The 20,571-nt window shown below is 38.3% G+C and overlaps 1 protein-coding gene across 5 annotated transcripts in view; it reads right to left on the bottom strand.

Moving 5' to 3' along the window:
• Positions 1-2,151: 2,151 nt before the first annotated feature.
• The window catches only part of Pcdh19 (protocadherin 19), a 100,640-nt gene continuing 82,220 nt past the window's right edge, over positions 2,152-20,571 (bottom strand). For 4 of the 5 annotated variants that reach the window (XM_032889703.1, XM_032889702.1, XM_032889699.1 and 1 more), the window contains one exon: positions 3,390-4,355. In XM_032889703.1, coding sequence (XP_032745594.1) covers positions 3,766-4,355 — 590 coding nt within the window. In that variant the 3' untranslated portion in view covers positions 3,390-3,765. Of the gene's footprint in view, positions 4,356-20,571 lie in introns of all 5 variants that reach the window. The other variant, XM_032889700.1, reaches the window with a different exon arrangement.

The raw sequence follows: 20,571 nt of genomic DNA on the forward strand, positions 1-20,571 counted from the left end.
TGGTAGGTGGAGAGGAAAAAGTCATCTGAATTCCCCTCGACCAGCCATATGCTGAGATGACAGGACCTGGAAAGCACTCTGGGTACTTTCCAGTTTCAGAGTTCAGAGTTACAGCTTTCATTAGTGATCAGTCGGTCACCACATCAACAAATGCGTATAAGTGGCCACTTTAGATGTAGTTAGTCCTATGAGGCAAGTTTCCTCTGGAACATTGTCTCCTCAGTATCTCCTAGGCATCTGTAGATAGGAAAAGAAATCCTACCCCAAACAACTGAATAAAAAACTCTAAGGATTAGGCTCTCCAAACCTGTGCTTTAACAAGCCCTCAAACTTGAGTGGGCCTCTCACTCATATGGATTCTGGGCCATATCCTCAGTATTTCTCACACAGTCATTCTAGGCAGGGATAGAGAATTAGCGTTTCTAACAAGTTCCTAAGTGATATTACTCTGAGACAGTATTTCATAAACCACTGTTCTGCAGGAAGTACTGAATTCCAAAGCCCACTATCTATTCAGTACCAAGATAAACCCTCACTTTTTCTACTGGCTTCAGAGGATCAATGGAACACTAAGTTTCATTCTGAACAGGTTCATTTACTAGTCTGCATAGGGAAAAGAAAAGCTTCCACAGGGCATGGTGGATCACTTCTCCCTATTTCTTACTGAATAGCATGTTTCTATGTTTGTGAGAAAGCAATCAATCAATGCAAACTAGATTCCCTATCCTGAATAAAGACATTTACCTGGCCAGAAAAAATTTAAGCATGTCACACTTCATGACCAAGGGACATCAGAATAAATAGAATTCCCTTGGATTTGGGAACTAAAATTGCTCCCATTTGTGTAACATGTTTGCAGAAAAAAAAAGGAAAAGATATTTACCCCATTGGCCTAGGTAGCCTTTCATCACACCTGTTAAAGAGGGGGGGGGAAGAATTCCCAAATTGGTGGAAAATTGAAGACCCTTGTGCAAAAGTCCTCTTTGCAAGCACGGCCTGCCTGTAGAACCTGTCTACAAAGCCTTCCTAGGATGCGCTTGCACTTCCATTCAGTTGGAGGGGGGGAATTTTCCTTAATGAGAAAAATCCTCTGAACATACTCAGTAACTAGTTTGAAAACAACACAAACAAAAATGAAACAAAAAATCTTGACTGCCCACTGAAAACAATGTTTTTAGATTGGGTAAAAAGATGAATCTAAAGTTTGAAAATAAATTCTGGGGATAAGTATAAGAAATTGAGTTGCATTTAAAAAAAACAAAGGCATTGCCACTGCTACTGTGTTTTTAAGTGGCTGGTAAGACTATTGCAGGCAGTGGCTGCTCTACATTCCAACCTTCCGTTTCCATTTTCCATAATCTTTCAAAATCCCTAGTAAGAAATACACCTGTAGAAAACCGTCCAGTCTGACTACAAAGTGACCTTGAGGCACTAGCTAACACGATACTATCAGATGGATCACGGGGAAGAGCAGTCTAAATTCTATAGGCAGTCATCCTAACTTAAAGGACACTTGTAAAAAGCTGAATGCGTTCATTAAATAGTCATCTGGAAGAAAAATAAATACCTAATTCATAATCTACTACAGTAAAATAAAGCAAATCAGAATAGGAGAAAATATAGAAGAGAAAATTAACTGAGGCAAGAAGAAGATGGAAGGGCAACTGATCTCAACTGTGTCAGTGTCGGGGAAATTTGCAGCTCCGCCAATATTTTGCATGAGGTAGTATTCAGCACAGAATAGGAAATAAGGATGGGTTTGTAGCTTCAATATAGGTGACCTTCTTTCCAGAAATCTTTTCCCCTACCTAAGCCCATGCCCAGTGCCTTACCCACCCCCTCCCTTAAATCCCTCCCACCTCCCACAAAAGAAAGTATTCCTAGTAATGGATAAAGCTAGGAACTCAAGTAAAAATAAGGAAAACATTTCAAAAAGTTGGCTGTATCTACTAAACTTAAGAAAATAAATTCTCTTTTGAATTCTAGCGCTCTAACTTCCAGCCTTTCTTTCTTTCTAAGTATTCTTGAATTCCAAAAGAGAGAAGAACAAAAAAAACAAAAAACAAAAAACAAAAAACAAACAAACAAACAAAAAAACCAAAAACTTGTTTCTTTAGAAACAATCCTTTTAAGACAAAGGTAGAAGAAAGGTGACATGTTTCTTTAGTTTATTTTAAATAATAAACTCTTAGGCTGCAAGAATACTATGTTGGCTAGTGAATATTAATAGACATGATAAAATAGGGGCATTTGTGCAGTGTTAAAACAATAACAACAAAAAGAATGGACGCTTTGTTAGTTTTAAAAGGCATATTCCTAGCCTACAGAAAAAGAAGAGTTAACTAAAATCTAAAGAAGTTTTGTCTTAATAATTTCTTGTTCACATTTTTAATCGAAAAGTATCAGTCATAAAAAGACGAGTTCAAGTGTCAGAGTGTCTCCGTTTAGAAGGCACAGTAATTAGATTAGTGATGTTATTACCTGCCTTTTCCTATGTGTACACTTCATACTGCTTACTCTATCGTTATTTATAGGCCTAAGATAAAGAGCAATATGGAGCCCTTGATTCCAGCCCATAATGCACTTTACCATCTAATTCCAATCATGATTGGGAAAACACTGAATCAGGAAGTGTGTGTCTAAAGAGATGGTAATTTAGATCTCAAAATAGACTCAGTCATGTCGCATATGAGTTTTAGATGATTGGAGACAGGGAATTTCTCAGCCTGAAAACTGATAACTTCAGGAGTAACTTTTCCTGTGCTGGGCCTGAAAATTAGAAAAAAAAAAAAATATAATGTATCTCATAAAATTTTCAGCACAGTATTTCTGACAACTGCAAAATTAGATACAGCAAATCCAAAAATGACTTTCTACAATAATCTAGCACGGACCCAGGCAGAAGACTGAAAGGCAGGAGAAATCCTCTGCAAGGCGGTGAGCAATCACTGCGTGGAGTAAACCGTGTGAGCATCCACCAAGTCCTCAACCGCTAGGTGTGGTGTCGCTCACTCATTTGCTGCCTCCTCGTTCACATTTTGTTTTTATCTGTATTTTTTTATTATTTTTTTAAGAAAAGAAAACATCAACCTTTAAAAGCCTTTTGCCATCACCACACACATAGCAATTTGCAATATCAAATACAACAACAGCACAGCTAGCAAAAGGGTTCTTAAAGCAGGGGCATCCACAGCAAAGTAGCGGCATTGGGAAGTACTCGAGCTTCAGAAACAACCTTTTGGGGGCTCGATTTCACATCACTGAATCAATGAATAGTACACAATAAATGACCGATAACTTGTCTACACTACAAAAACAGTGGCGAGCTTTTTTAAAGGTGTCCAGAGCTTTTTTGTTTTTTTTGTTTTTTTTTCGTTTTTTTTTTTTGCTTTTTCAAATGTAACTCTTCACAAACAATGGTAATTTATATTATCATTTCGACATATAAAAATATATAAATTCAAACACTTAATACATAATACTTTTTCACAACTGAATTTGCCTCTGTTTCCCCAACATCAAGGCCCCGTGAACAACTCAAGCCAAAGCTAATTTGCTCCAACTGAACACCCCTACTGCCTGCTGAAACGAGAGGGATTGTCACAGAATGATAGTCACTTATACACAATACATTTAGGGAAAGCTCTGCAATGCAGCCACTCAAGAACCAACCATTGGTGAGCAATTACAGTGAGCAGCTGCTACATCTTCACATCTTCACTAGCCAGTGTGGTTTCATTCTCTCTTCTTCGAACCCAGATGGGCTTAGAGAATGATATCCTTCAGACGCTTCACGACGGGAGATTCCTTGTCACGCCCTTCCTTCAGAATAGGATTGACCTCGTGCATGACTTTCTCGCTGTCGGCTCCACGGGGCTCAGCTTCAGAAGGACGAGAGGCGCCAGTGTTGGCATGGTGATCCAGATCATGAGCTGGAGGAGCCAGGGCGACGGTGTAAGACATGGAAGGCTTGGTAGGCAGAGGGCTCTTCAGATGGAGTGGGGAGGTGACAGGGCTAATAGCTTCACAGCCATTGCCCGCCTCCCGGATAGCGCTGTTGACTTTGGGGCTGCAGATGGTCACATCGACAGTCCGCTTGCCTTTCAGGATGGGCCGCTCCTCAGCTGGGTGGCTGCTGACATCTTTTCCGAAGGTTGCAAAAGTCCGCTTGATGGGGCCGCAGTCGTCATAAGCTTCAACATCAGCAGCGGTAGCTTCAATGGACAGAGCGATGATGTTCCTCACGTGCTCAGGCGACTTGGAGCGAGTGGGCATGGGATTCCGGGGCATCCAGCATCTATCAGAGTGGCCAAGAATCCGGCACTCTTCCCTGCAATGAAATCCTTCATTCTGGTCTGTAACAAGAAAAGGAAGATGTCAGTTTTATCAGCTTTTCCCTGGAATCACAGCAACAACTCAGTTCTGGTTTCTTAAAATCCACAGGTTCTTTTGGGAAATGGCACATTGGATAGTCCTATATTGTCTTTTGGGACAAGTGTGGAAATAAATAGATTTTTTAAAAGCTATATACATTTCTCTCTAAATGCTTTTTTTTTTTTTTTTTTTTTTTTTTTTTTTTTTTTTTTTTTTTTTTCCTTGCTTGCTGTTGCTCACTGTAAAAACAAAAATTCTAAAGAGAAACAAGTTAGGATGAAAAAAAAATATTTTTAAATATTTGTCCTGAGTGCTAAGGTGTGGAGAGGCAGCAATTTTATCCAGCAGCTCCTGCTAAAATTCACCTGTGTTTGAAAACTTCATCCAGCAGAAGTGTGGAAGCAGTTGTAGGAATCAATGCTCACTTAATCAAAGAAATGTATCCATAATTTTTTAGAAATGCTATCCACAACTTTCCACCTTATACAGTGATACACGCAGTTTCTATTTAGATTACTATGAAATTCTTTTTGAAAACCTAATACATATTTCTTTCTGTTAACTGAAGAGGTGTCAAAACTGACATCACTATGATTAGATTTCCTACAGAAACAAACTATGTATATACTATACATAGTTTCCTTTCCAGAGAACTCACAAGCCTCAATTAGCCCTACACACACACACACACACACACACACACACACACACACACACACACACACACACATCTTATATGTTGGGGATCATTTAATTAGTCACAAATAAGTAATTTCTCCCTATTTGCTTTAATCTTCACTTTTATTAAGGACTTGGTTCCTAATGAAATATACATAGCTAGTAGGAATGCAAATTATAAGAGCTATTAGAGAGAACAAAATAGAATGTTCCTCAGGAATAAATTAGAAACAGAAAAAAACTATCTAATCTACCTCTCATTTCTGGACATATTCAGAGAAAATAAAATCATAAGGATTCCTGCAAAACCAAGTATATTATTTTAGTATGACATTAGCCAAGATACAGAATCAGCTTAGTTACCTGTCAACAGTTGAGTGGATAAAGAAATGCTTACTAGAATACTGGAATTACATAACCATAAACAAAAATGAAATTCTATCTTTTGAGATGAAGTAAATGAAATTGAAGGACTACACTGAGAAAAATAAGCTAAACCTGGAAAAGCAAGTGTCACATGTTGTCCTTCATATATGGAAACTACGAACAGAGAAAAGTAGCCATTAGACACAAGGAAAGGCAAGGATCAGAAATGACAGAAGTAGGCAAAGAAGCATGACAAGTTCTACTATTCTAGTGCACAGCAGTGGGACTACAGTGTACAATAACCTATTGTACATTTGAGAGGATCTAGGAGAGGCAGAATAGTTCAAGGCTCTAAGGAATGAGAAGTAAATCAAAGTGCTTATCATATTGACTTAAATAATACATGCTATAAACAGATTAAAATACCACAGTTCACCTTCGAAATATCTACAGTCCATCTTATGCTACTAAAAAAAATATTTTGTTGACTGGTTTAATCCTACCATAGAAGATCTCAATAGTTAGAATTCACAGTTATTAGAATAGCATATTTTTATATTTTTAGCTGAGGTATATTGAGGACTGAGTCTTTTATTTGGCTCTCAGAGGAGTTTTCTATAAAGATTGCTTTATAAAAGTGTGGATGCAGGGTTAACATCTGCCTGATCTGCCTGACCACTGAGTAAACATGTATTAAAATGGCTTTGTTTATAGCCCTAATTTCCCAGCTTAATTGATGTTTATGTGTAAGGGTGACCTAATGAAATTTTTCATTACATTGAACAATGCTTCACAATATGATCAACTTAACATTTGCAAAAACAAAACCTTGGAGTAGGATTGGAGGAAGTAAGGCTAGAAGAAATACAAAAACAAAAGGTATTCATACAGGAATGCATATAAATTAAATATAGGTATGTCTATCATGAAAACAGAGAGGGAGAGAAGAGAGAGGAGAAATTTGGAATTGTATGCTGTCAGTTCGTTTTTGTAACATATAAGGAGTTTGCCTGAAATGTGTCTATGGATAACATACCTGCCTATGCACTTGTATATGTGTGTACATGAGTGTGTGTGTGTGTGTGTGTGTGTGTTTAATTTTTTAAAATACAAATAAAAGGCACAGGAGAGAAAAGCCACTGGAAGAAGTTAGATGACATAGACTTTATCAGTGTTGAGTCCAGATTTGAAGACAATGGTGGACACGGCCTATAACTTCATTTAAGTTATTTAAAATCTGACTAAAAAAAAACTTGGATAAAATCGTTACCAACATCTTTACTATGGGTATTTTCTGAACCATCCCAGTGCTTAAGAATGAAGCACTCAGAAGTTTGCATATTGAAAGCCAATAACAATAAGCATCATTACCAACAAGAGCCCGCCCCAGATATAGGACAATTCTTCAAATGCCAGCACAGCTTTATATCAGGACTGCATGAATAGTCATGCACGTGAAAACCTGAAGAGTTTGTCAAACTCTTTTCTCTGCCCCTTTCTTATAAACTCCAAAAGATGCCATCTAATACCGGATCACAACTTAATATGCATATGTTCACGGGGAGGCATAAAAAATAAAAAGTAATGGAAATATGCTTGGATATGCAAAGGAGACACTTTGTATAAACCCCAAAGACAAGGACGAAAGAGTAGCTATACCTCATGTCAGTTTCATTTAAATTCTGTGCTTTCTTTAGGAGGCCCTAGGATTGTAATGGCACTACCAGATTTATAGCTTCTGAGCTTTCCTAATAATAAAACTTTATCTCATAATTCTTCAGATAACACCTATAAAAATGAGTGTCAGATTTTGGGGGGATGGGACACATGGTAAAGAAATGAAAGCACAGTTCAATGGTTGACTTTCATTTGTATCAATCAAAGCAAAAATCTCTACAAGCCATCAGGAAAAATCCAGAATGCAATGGACATTCTATTCTTTTTGCTCCTAAATCAATAATATTAAATGTGTCAATATTATTAAAAATAAAGTCTAACCTACCATAAAATATTTATACCTATTTTCTATGTAAGTGTAATTGTGGTTAATACTGACAGACTAAATGTCCTCCAAATCCTTAATTAGGTTTAGCAAAGAAATTCACTGTAATTATCAAACATGAGAAGAGCACAATAAAAATACCCCCTTATCGATATCAATAAATAATAACTGCATAAGAAAAAGAAGAAAACAAATAATAGAAAAGAAAAAAGGCTAATATAGGAAAAGATTATGTGTGGACAATTACAATAGCTGGGTGTTAGATTTAGGCAGGAAACTAGAAAGAAGCCATTTTGTATCACCTGTCCACAAATAGGCAGAACACTGACTCTTGCTTAAACATCCTAATGACTTACCAATTCCCTCTCAGGGTTCCCCTAAAAAAGCATAAGTATATATGTTACTTGATATATTTTTATTCTTCCATCTCTATCCAAAAGTATTGGCCTAATTATAGGCAAAAGTTTAAAATTCTAAAATCCACACATATCTGTGATGGTTCGAAGACGTTCCCATGTGCAAATGAGTGAAGGTAGATGGTGTTTTTTAAAAGATGTATTTCTGTTTATTTTATGTGTATGAATGTTTTGCTTCCATGTGTGTAAGTGAATTGTGTGCAGGCCTGAAATGTGAGGAGGCCAAAAGAGGGTGGGGTATCCCCTGGAACTTGGATTTACAGATGACTTAAAGGTGCTGTGTAGGTGCTATGACTTGAACATGTGTCCTATGCAAGTGGAGCAACTGCTCTTAAGCCCTGAGTGATTTCTCTGTCTCTAAGACAAATGGTTTTAATTCAAATATATACATGACTACAGTTGACTGATGAATTTGTCAGCTAATCTCCCCTACTTCTGAAGTTTTCCCCAGGCCTTACAAACCATACACACACACACACACACACACACACACACACACACACACACACACACACACACACGGAATCAAAGTGGGTGCATAAATTCGGAAGGGGGATATAAATCGTGATGTCAGAGACATCTTTACTTGGAAACATAGTTGTTGTAAGCAAAGAAGGAGGAGGAGAAGGGGGAAGAGGATAGTAGGAGATAAAGCTCCTGAAATCTACATAGCAATCAATAATTCTGTTTTTATTTTTGTCAGGACTTTGGTGAGAGAATTTCCAAGCAGCTGGCAACAAATAAATAAACAAGAAATAAATCTCCAAACATCAGTCTTGCAAAGTTGCAGGAGGCATCACAGACAACAATAATTATATTGTGATGTATAAATAAGTAATTCAAGTAGAAAAAGACCAGAATATGTTGTTTTATACAAACAGTAAAAGTTTGTGCAGCTATTCCTATTGTCTTTGAGACATAAAACAGCTGTCTTTTCAGATAAAGGCAAACAATGTGCTTCAACAATAGACTCTATCCATGCTCTCATCCGAAGTAATAAAAGCCAAGTCAGGCTTTCCTCAAAGGTTCAGAGTCTTGGAAGACTAGAGGAGCTGAGAGGCTCTGTTGGCTTTCTAGGTGTGTCTAGTCACAATGACTGTGGTCAATAACACCACTAGGTTTTTTTTATTGTGATTCAAAGTTTGAGTGCATTTTCTCAAATATCTTAATGATCAAAGACTCTAACACTAAAGTAGTTCAAGGCTGCAGTTGCAAGAACATTGTGTTACTTCTTTAGAAGTGGTTTTCAAATAGGAAAACATAAGTGAGTGCCAACTAATGCAAATTCTAAGCAGCAACACTAACTCAACATATAAGCAAGTGATCTATTAATCAGAAAAGCTTCCTGGATTGTACTGTTACCCACCCACACAACCTACTCTACATCAGCCCATGAGCGAGATAATCTACAACCAAAACAGGTCATTTTCTGGAAAGTAAAATGGAGAACATTGTTGCAAACATTATAAAGAAGGTAAGTATCATCAAAATTGGTCACATTTGTCTAAACAAGAATGCACAATTTGGAGTGGACAGGAGAGATGTTTAGAGCAGGAGGAGATATGGAAAAAGTGGCTTTAAACAAAACGCAATTTTTGGTAATTGCCCCCACTTAAGTAACTTCGACTCATCTGATGCAGAGATTTAAAAAACTGCCTACAAATAACTTTACCTTCTTTTTTTCCTGCTTTGTCCTATCTGGAACAGAATCATAGTGACTGCAGCTGCAATATCTATCTTAATAGCAATGCAGTAACTCTAAGGATGAAAATCATGGGCCCATGAGTTGCAAAACAAAAAGATATAAGGGCCTTAGGATGCTAAAAGTATATAGCCACCATATCTGAGCTGAACTCCCCTTATGTAAGAGGCAAAATAAACTCCCTTTTATTTAGGCCATTTATTTTCTTTGGTGGAGTCCTTATTTCCAACAGATGAACACAACTCATGGTGGATAACACTATTCCTCAAGTCCCAACTAGAATTTCACTTTCTTAAGGAATGAATAAATGATAGGCTAGACTAAGATAGGGCTCACAGAACCTTTCTGTCATACCATTCATCCCACTTGTAATTATTTAAATCATGTATACTTTGCTTGCTTTTTAAAGCTCTGGATAAGCAAAAACTATGCAAGTCTGGTTTTTCTGCTACTTACTAAAACGAGCAAAAAATCCACTGTAGAATAATTGTGTACAATAGTTTAACTTAATGGAATAATTTAAAAGTACAAGAAGAACAAAGAAATCTAGATTGATCCTCAAGACCCCAGGCCACTGATGCAACTCCTAAAATTGGAAATAAATGTTCTAGCAAATAGAAACCGTTTAGAAACCTATAAAGTATTGTATGTCAGTTTGTCAAAAGCAATGAAAATGGAACTGGAGAAGCATTAGTCAATTTGCAAGTGGTTTGGGGTAGTTTTAAAGAGATCTAGTATGCATTTGACATCCAGTTGAAGATATAAATGTTTCGACATGGAAGCTTCCTATTCTGAAAATACCAGGGAACAGACTATGATAAATTAAAATTTTTAACTTAGTTTAAAAGTGTTATCTATGAACTGAATGTGTTGTTTACATATTAAACACTGTTTTTCTTACAGCCAACCATTGGACTAAAGGTTGGGAACCCCAATGGAAGAGTTAGGGGAAGGAATGAAGGAGCTAAAGGGGATTTCAAGCCCATAGGAAGAACAATAATATCAACTAACCGAAACCCCAAAGCTCCCAGGGACTAAACCATCAACCAAAGAGTATACATGGATGAGTCCATAGTTCCACTACATATGTCGCAGAGTATTGCCTTATCTGACATCAATGGGAGGGAAGACCCTTGTTCTTGTGGAGGCTTGATGCACCAGTGAAGGGAAATGCTAGAGAAGTGAGATGGGAGTGGGTAAGTCGGTGGGGAAGCACTCTGTTAGAAGCAAAGTGTAGGGGAAGGAGGTGAGAGGTTCATGGAGGGAAGACCAGGAAGGGGGATAACATTTAAAATGCAAACAAATAAAATTATTAATTAAAGAGAAAAATGAAAAAGTCACTGGTTCCAAAAAAATATACACTAATATGACCTAAGATAAGCTTTTCATATCTATAGGAGAAACTGATTCACTCTTGCAAATTTAGTTAAGATATTAATGAAAATATACAAGACTACCCAAAAGATGCTCCAGTGTATAACAAAGACACATGCTCCACTTTGTTCATAGAACCCTTATTTATAATAGCCAGAAGCTGGAAGGAGCCAAAATGTCCTTCAACAGAGGAATGGATACAGAAAATGTGGTACATCTACACAATGGAATATTACTCAGCTATCAAAAACAATAAATACCTGAAATTCATAGGCAAATGGATGGAACTAGAAAATATCCTGAGTGAGGTAACCCAATCTCTCTCTCTCTCTCTCTCTCTCTCTCTCTCTCTCTCTCTCTCTCACACACACACACACACACACACACACACACACACACACACAAAAGAAAGCCATGGTATGCACTCACTTAAAAGTGGATGTTAGCCCAAAAGCTGGAATTACCCAAGATACAATCCACAGACCACATGAAGCTCAAGAAGGATAACCAAAGTGCAGATGCTTCAGTCCTTCTTAAAAGGGGGAACAAAATTTTTCACAGGAGAAGATATGGAGACAAAGTCTGGAGCAGAGACTGGAGCAATGGCCATTTGGAGCCTGCCCAACCTGGGGATTCAGCCCACATACATACAGCCCCCAAACCCAGACAATATTGATGATGCCAAGAAGTTCATGCTGACAGGAGCCTGATATAGCTGTCTTCTGAGATGCTCTGCCAGAGCATGACAAATACAGGACTGAAACCTAGCAGCCAACCATTGAACTGAGAATGAGGTCACCCTTGGAGGAGTTAGAAAAAAGATTGAAGGAGCTGAAGGGGCTTTAACCCCCCATAAGAACAATATCAACCAACCAGAGCTCAGAGACTAAAACACCATTCAAAGACTACATATGGACAGACCCATGGCTCCAGCTGTGTATGTAACAGAGGATGGCCAATGGGAGGGAAGCCCTTGGTCCTGCCAAGGCTGGACCCCCCAGTGTAGGGAATGTCAGGAGTGGGCAGGCAGGAAGGTGGGTGGTTGGGGGGGAATACCCTCAAAGAAAAAGGTGGAGGGGGAAGAGATAGAGGGTTTATGGACAGGAAACTAGGAAAGGGGATAACATTTGAAATGTAAATAAAAATATCCAATAAAAATATTACAAGGCTTCATAATAAAGTTCATGTACCAATCTATTTTGCAGAGGAATTACCAAGAAGAAGATTTATTCAAGAACGAATTCCTAAAGCACTTTCAAGGCCTTCAGAATCCAAAGAAAGGACATCTATTCTGTGTCTATAACTTGACAAAGCACTCAGAGTACTAATGAGTTCGATGGTAAAAGAAGCCAGGACAGGAATGTTGAAAAGGGGAAAAGAGCAAGAAACACTGTGTGGAACTCAGACACTCTGGGTTTGCCCAGATCTGATTGATATTTTGAGAACTGGCTTTCCTTGGATGTTAATATACAAGGAGAAAAGTACCTCTTCTAATTATCTAGCAAACATTCAATGAAGACTTGAGGACAACTCAAAGCCATAGGAGAATGAATTGCAATCACTTCATAAAGTGGAAAATTAGCCACACAAGACAGTATTCATTCTGAACAACATACATGAGATATGTATGAAGGCTGAGACAGTTTTCCAGACTTAGGAACCAGTAGTACTAAGCCATCCTGCAGCCAGTCTAATTCTAATACTAACAACAGTTATTTGTATCTTGCTCCTTTCTGGCTTCATTACTTCCTTAAATCATTCATTTTTGTACTCCCCTTCCCTAGCCTCCTACTTCTTAGAGGTCCTTCCCATAGCACTATACTGAAATACACAGAAGACAAAATCAGTAGGGTGACAGAACTGCGATTGACATTTGAAAATTCTGATATGTTATTATTTGATAGATGTCAAAATGTACTCCCCACAAACCAGTTCTTATCACATGGAGACTATTCCCTACTATTTTCACTTATCTAGAGATACACATTAAGAAATGCCAAGGTAATAAAAGGCTGCTTTGTCAAACAGAGACACTCTTTTTCCTTTGGTAATTTAGCAGAGCATGCAGTTAAGGGAACCCAATCTTATGAAATAAGGAAGAATGACGCAGCTTCTGGTGGAGAAGGGTCAGGGTGGGAATGGGGTATCAAAACAATGTTATTGAGTATGACAAAGTGATGCTGCCAAAACCAATGACAAGATGAGGGGGAAAAAGCCAGTACTAACTATTCTAGCTTGGCATTTTCAGGATGGTTAATAAACACTGGGAATTCTATAAAGGCTGGTTTTGGCTTGACACAGGGAAGGCAGCTGAAAAGACAGATGAATCCCAACCTGGCCCCGGACAATTTGACAGATCAGCATTTGTTATCAAGTGCCACCCAACAGACAACCTCTAGTGCGAAATGGGACATAAACCCTCTCTCCTCATTCATGGTCTGTTCACCTAGAATTCACTTACCACCAATGGAACAGGGAAATGGATTTAAAAGATGGACCTTTCAAAATGCAAAGCAATTGAATCATCTTCAATGGAATCTTTAGTGCTGAGCTGGTTGAGGAGACAGAGTTAAAACATATTGAAGGATAAGTGCTTGAGAATTTAATATTTATGATAGATGACAGTATGGCATGCACAGTTCATACAATCTAAGTTGCAATTTTGGCAGTCACAATAGTTTCTGGCATTTTCATTTTTGTACTGGTGCTCAATTCAATTCCGTCCATAAGGAACAGATATTGAGATGTGTATACGGATAAATCATTTGTGCTGATTCATGGGGAGCAGGGAACTGGAGTTAAGGGCTACCCAGAAAACCGAGACAGAAATAGGAAGTGGTGACAGTGACTGAGATAAGCAGAGACTGAGTAAACTGGGATCTTAGTGTTTGTCTTCTGTGATGGAAAAAATTATGTGACAAAGTGCTGGCCATCATCTAAGCACCTAGATACCATTTGAAAAGGCATCTGTGTAGATAAGATATGAGATGACACAGAAGGTCACTGAACTATCCCCCCTACAATGCGAGGAACAGAGATGCTGCAACTGAACGACATGGGGCTGTTTTCAAGGGTTTCGCTGTAAGATTCTCACAGAATTAAGCCCCTTAGCACATGCTAGAGCGAATCTTAAAACACCTAGTCAGGTCTCTGAAAAATTCAATCCATTTGTTTGATTTTGTGTAGATTAAACACAGCCAGATCATTTCACACATTCAGAAAGTGGTTATGCTCTTGGCAAAGTGGAATCTTTACATCGTGCTCACCAGGAGCTCTAAACCTAAACTTAGCTGTAATTTTGTTTCATTCATTTCTAGAAAAATAGAAAAACTACTAGTACATTATGAAGTTGAACAAAAGCTACATTGTAAGAGATTTGAGCTTTTGGATGCCTGAAACAAAAAACACATAGTAGGAATAGCGTATGTAATGTTAGCAGATAAAGGGAGAAGAAACAGGGTTGTTAACTAGGAGAAGAAAATTTTCTTTGTTGCACAGTTTGGATATAGCTTAATGATGAGAGTGCTTGTCTAGCATAGGGAAGATGCTGGGGTTTACTTCCAGCACTTAAAAAAAAAACACTTCCGTTTTTAAATGAAAATTTAATGCTGGATGTGGGGGGGGGTATCAAACAACAGTGTTCCCCTTAACAGGAACTGACACTTCCTTCAGTTAAGTCCCAGGACACCAAGTTTTGTGGAAAGTACAATACTGGCCATGAGTCAATAAACATACTGCAATTTTAACTTTCGGATTCCTTAGAGTTTGTTTGTAATATCAAACAGTTCGTGGGACTGACTGGAGAGGTTAAAAGACTACATTAGTAATCCTCCAATCATTCACTCGACTTTGAAGATAAAATGTTCAGGAAACCAATCATTGTCTCTTGCAATGATTCAAAAGGCTGGTGTGCCTTGCCTTCAGCTGCATAGTAGTCACTGCAAACGGTCACTGGAAGGAAGCAGAAATGGAGTATTGGTGTCTGTTAGCTCCCAAGGGTTGATTATCTGTTACCAACAGAAGCCTGGTAGAAAATGCTAGCATTATCTTGATGGTGCAGTGTGACTTCAGCTACCATCTGGAATGCTGTAGTATGATGACACTGCTTCTGGGTACAGCAAACAGCAAAATCACTTAAAAATTCATTTCAGATATCTTCCTGCAAGCTAATAAATTTTATAGCAGTTTCAATCCTTCTATCTTGCAACAAAGAAAAGCTTAGTTCCAGACAAATTAAAAGTAAATTGATTGCCTTAGGGAAATATATTCAAATATTACTTTTTCTGCGTTGGAAATGATTTTGGGGGGAATCTTGGGTAGAATAGTGAAATAGATGGTAGAGATGATAATGGAGAAGATACAGAAGAGAGTATAGGAAAATGATAAGCAACGAAGGAAGAGCACCCAACTCATGAAATTCTTGTTTGCACAACTAGGTAGAAATCAAGTTTAAATAAAATGCAAATGTGTCACTGGGGTGCAGTCCTAACATTTGTGTTGGAATTTATGAATAATAACTATGAATAATGAATAGTAAAATTGAAGGGATCAAACATCACCTTCTGTTTACTTGCCACTATCCATCTCTTATGGACAATGCTCAATTTTGTTCTTTTGCACTTTTCTTTAAAATGACATAGAATTATTCCTTAGGAGTTGCCCACTTAATCACTCTAGTTCGAGGAAAGCAGGCTGTATGTTATTAGGTGCTGCCTCAAAAGCAATTATACAAATTCAGAAGCTAAACCAATGAATCTATTTGAAGAAGTTTGAGAATGAGAGGGTGTCTTACATCTGTCCTATGATCTTATCGGGAAGGAAATGGCCCTTATGCCTTTAAGGCATGCATTCTTCACTGGGACCTCCCTTGCCATCACCTTTGCCAACCCCTCACTGATGCAGAAAATAGTGGCTCCATAGAGCATTAGAGAAAGATGCCTTGCTGTCTATTTGAGCCACCATTATGGGAGCTTTTCTGTGTTAACGCACACCTATACCCACACTGACAGAGACCAAAAAATAGCTAGGCAGTAGCTGATGTATAGTAAGCCTAGATTATAGAAACAAAATCTACCCCTCCGTTTCTCTGATTCACTCGCACTCCTTCCATACCACCACCTATATCCCTACTAGTCCTTAACAATTAATTGTATTCACAAATTAAAACAATAGAGGGGCTAGAGAGATAGCTTAGTGGTTAAGAACACTGGTTGTTCTTCCTAAAGGACCCAGGTTCAATTCCCAGCATGTACATGGCAGCTCACAAGTGGCAGTGACTCTAGTTCCAAGGGATCTGACACCCTCACACAGGCAAAACACCAATATACATAAATAAATCATTTAAAATAACAATAGAACAAGTCAAAAAGATTACTGAAAAAAAAACAGAACCATAAATTTAAATCCTGTGCCCACTTGCAGATACCTTTGAAATAATCTTATTTTTCTAAAACATTGCATTTACTAAAGTCTGATCTTACTGCATTTTCCCCTTGTTGGTTAAATGTGTATCTTTCATGACTGGATCTGTGAAACATGGGGCTAATGAGAAAATACCATGCAGTGGTAAGAGAAGCCCTAAGCAATCTGTGCAGAAAACAAGATAGCAATGGGAGTAGAGAATTAGAAGATTCATTGAAACCTGCGTGGTTTCCATTCTATGATATTCCAATTTGGCAGCTTGAAGATGGGAGGCACAGAAGTATTTAACATGAAATGTTGGACTTTAGCATACAAATACTCTAAGAGTAAATTGAAATTATTAATTACAGAAAAAGCTTCTTTGGCCCTAGAGCTTTCTTATCCCCTTAATTCAACTTTGAATTTTTTTATTTGTTTCGTCAGTTGACAGAAAGTAATCTGCCTGATTATTAAAAATGCAGATGAAATAATCAGCTTTGAAAAATGCAAACGGTAGTGAGTCAAAGGCTAAAGACCATCACTTGCTCATATATGAAGACATGTCCCAAGCCTTTTATCTATCTATCCTTATGGCTATGAAACAATGCATTGGGTTAGAGAACTAAAAAATGAAGAGAATGAGACAGGGAAAAATGATATTTAGAAGAGTTCAGGAGGCATTAAAAATACTCTGAATTATGTGCGCGCGCGCACACACACACACACACACACACACACACACACACACAGGGTGGTTGGGGCGTACACAGAGTTGTAATGCTGGCATAACATTCTGGATAAGATGCTTATAGAACACTAACAAAGGTGTTGACAAGTGATTTTCTTCTCTTAGGAGGTCTTGTACTCTTCAGAGTTTTGAACGGAGTTTATGCAAACCGAAAAGTTGACATTTTTAACACTCTATTGTCCATTCCAGTATAGCAGATCTATGGTAGCTGAACAAACTACTCATGAGTAATCATTTCACTAAGAAAAAAAGTGGGCAAACATTTTTGGGATGAAGCTAATTCCTTGTGTAATGGCTGCTAAAAAGACATACATGAACCCAGTGTCTCAGAAGCATTTTTGTGCTGTTCAACAGACTGAAATGAAAGATTGTTTTCTGGTCTGCATGACAATTAAAAACAACATTTCCTTCTGAGCATGTCTGTTTCCAAGGGGAATGAAGACTGAGCTGGCCTTCCTTCTGCATGCACCACCCAGCTAGACACAGGAGATCCAGAAAAAAAAAAAAACTTTAACACTGACTAATATTTAAAATTAAAAATAATCACAGCATCTAAATGTTTCAGTGGTTGCCCAGGAGGTTTGATGAAGCCATAAAAATTTAAAGAGAGCTATCAAGCAGATTACACAGAAAGTAGATGTGACTGGTTGTGGTGGTATACGTCTATCATCCAGCACTTGAGAGGTAGCAGCAGGAGGGTCAGGACTTCAAGGCCAGACTCTACTACAGAGAAAGTAAACATGGCATGCTGTGGTAGTGCATACCCATAATGATATCACTAGAGTACGAGGAGTCTGGAGGCTGACAATTTTAAAGCCATCCGGGCTACGTAGTGAGACTCTATCAAGAGAAAACAAAGACTAACAGCAGCCATTAAAAAGAATACTCACTTCTCCCCTTTATTTAAGAAAGCTCTAGAATTTGCATCAGAGGAAATCACCAATCTGTAGTGTTTGCTTTGTTTTGACCACATCCCACAGATTATTCAGGGCTGGGGAATAGTAAACTGATTATGCACTAGACAGAACAACCATATACTGACAGCTCCCCTAGTGTATTTATGACTGAATTGCCTTTACAGAACTTCATCATATTCATAGACATTGCATGAAAGAAGGTTCTGCTGTTTAATGAACCTCTTAATCCAACCTCTAAATATTAAGTACTTTTCATGGATTAATTCCCATTGCTTATCCTCATCTTGTCTTCTTTATCTCCATTTCATAGCATTCAGCTCCTTTCTGCTCTGACCAAAATATCCACTCATCTTCCAGTCTCTCTTCAGATGGCTCTCCTCTTCCTTCAGCTTTGTGGTTTTTCCTCGTCATAGCAAGACTTTCTACTAAAAACCTCATACCCCGGCGAGCTATAGAGATGATCGACAATAGCAATGGGCGAGTGTCTGCCAGAAAAACCACATATAATGGAAACAGTCCATTTTCTGAACACATTTCCTCCTTTCCACTGAAGCCCCTTCAGAGTATGCCTGACATTTCTATGGGGCCACTCCTATTGTTAGAAACAGCTGTGTCTGGAATGCCCTAAGTAGGATGTTAGCAGCACTGCGTACAAGATAAAACTTTAAGGATAGGAATATTAACTATTAAATTACATAGTCTACATACCCTATGAAAAAGCTAGCATTTCCCTATAAGGAAAATGAATGGTTAACATTCTCTATAAAACAAAAATTTTATATCTAAGAAGTATCTTCAATTTCTAAAAGAGGTGCCGTAAGTTTTATATTTTCCCAAAAGGGGGGGAAAACACACTATTCAGTAAACTACTCAACTATTTGCTCATTGGAGACTTGCAACTTAATGTAACACTGGCGCTCTCTTGCCCTTCACGTTAAGATCATTGGGCCATCAGCCAAAGCCTAGAGAAGTAAGTTTCATCTCGGTGAATTGGAATCTTTAGTGTCAGACACAGTCAGCCTGACTAATGGGAGCCACAGCTTGCCAAAACCCACAGCCTCCCTGTCTGTTCCACCCATCAAATATGTTTAGAAGTCCATGGCACAAACCCAGCATGCTACAGATCCCAATCAACCATCAATAGCTTAAGTGTAAGTGATTGTGGATGAAGTACAAGCCAAATGTGTTTCCCTTTTAGTGGCAGGAATTCCAATGCTGTTATAGCACCCATAATGCTCACACTTAATGATTCAGACAGGCATCCACCAGCTAAATGTTATGGGATGCTCTGCACATGCTACAATTACAGCATGCAGCACACTGTTAATAGGTGTCCCAGTTTCAAGTTCCAGAGGCAACACATGGCTAATATTGACAAGACTTCCCCCATGCCAGTTGAATATGATAGAAGATGGAGGCATTCATATATTTCCTGCTGGGTACTCTGCAAGCATGTTTCCATCTCTTTGGGATCCCAGCTATTGAATGACAAGTGTGTGTGTGTGTGTGTGTGTGTGTGTGTGTGTGTGTGTGTGTATGCGTGTGTGTGTGTGTGTGTGCGTGTGTGTGGGTGTGGGTGGTCTGATTTCCCCAAATCCCAATATTTATCTTCAATGGTAATTTACTAAACTTTCTTCACCTTTCTACTTCTTAATACTTGTAGAATGACTCAAACTCGGTGCTCTATCAACCCAGCATTATTTCTCAACTCACAACTTCCAATCCTGTATATATTTTGAGAGACACTGATTGAAACTGAATGGCTCGAGGAAATTATCATGCTTTTTTCCTAAATATATGACAACCGCACATGTGTTTACAATGACTTGTGGTCATGTCCACTCCCATTTCTGTCTTATTCCCACTTCCCACTCCTGCTGACTCTCATCTTCCCAACCAGCTTTCATGAATTTTTGGTGTGGGAAGGCCTTGTGCATGTAGTCACAGTTTATTGCTTGTTCATAACTGCAATAGCCTTGTCATGTCACAAGAGAGCATATTATACCACTGTTCCCCATCCTATACTTTTTCTCTTCTCCCCTTTTTGGTTGATGTTCCTTGGGGCTTGGAGGGGTTGGTACAGAAACTTTGTTTAGGGTTGAGTGTGCCACATGACTTATTCTCAGGACTTTACAGTAATGAGTCTCTGTACTATCTATCATCCACTACAAAAAGAAGCTTCTCTAAGGTTGAAAGATCAGTAATCTATCAGTATAAATAGAAATACCTCAATGACAATTTGTCCATTTAGCAAAGTATCAGCAGTATGTACCACCACCAATCCTGGGCCTATAACCTCCTCCACTATAGGCTCTTGATCACGTGCGTACCACCAGCCATTAGTTTCTTCTCATGGAGCATGCTCAAATCAAATCATAAGGAAATACTTCAAAAGAATGAAGATCACTAACTCACTCATGCCACTTCAGCACACTGAAAAAGGGATGTTTTCTTTCCTTCCCTGATCACAAATATGTCCTAAAATCCACACCCATTATTAGGAAGCCACCTAACATTGCTTTACTTGGCTATTGCCTTCCTCCAAGAACAAGATGGAAAATTTAAGTCATTAAAACTATCATATTCTCAAGAAA

This window comes from Rattus rattus, chromosome X (genome assembly GCF_011064425.1).
Source record: "Rattus rattus isolate New Zealand chromosome X, Rrattus_CSIRO_v1, whole genome shotgun sequence".
NCBI classification, from domain to species: Eukaryota; Metazoa; Chordata; class Mammalia; order Rodentia; family Muridae; genus Rattus; species Rattus rattus.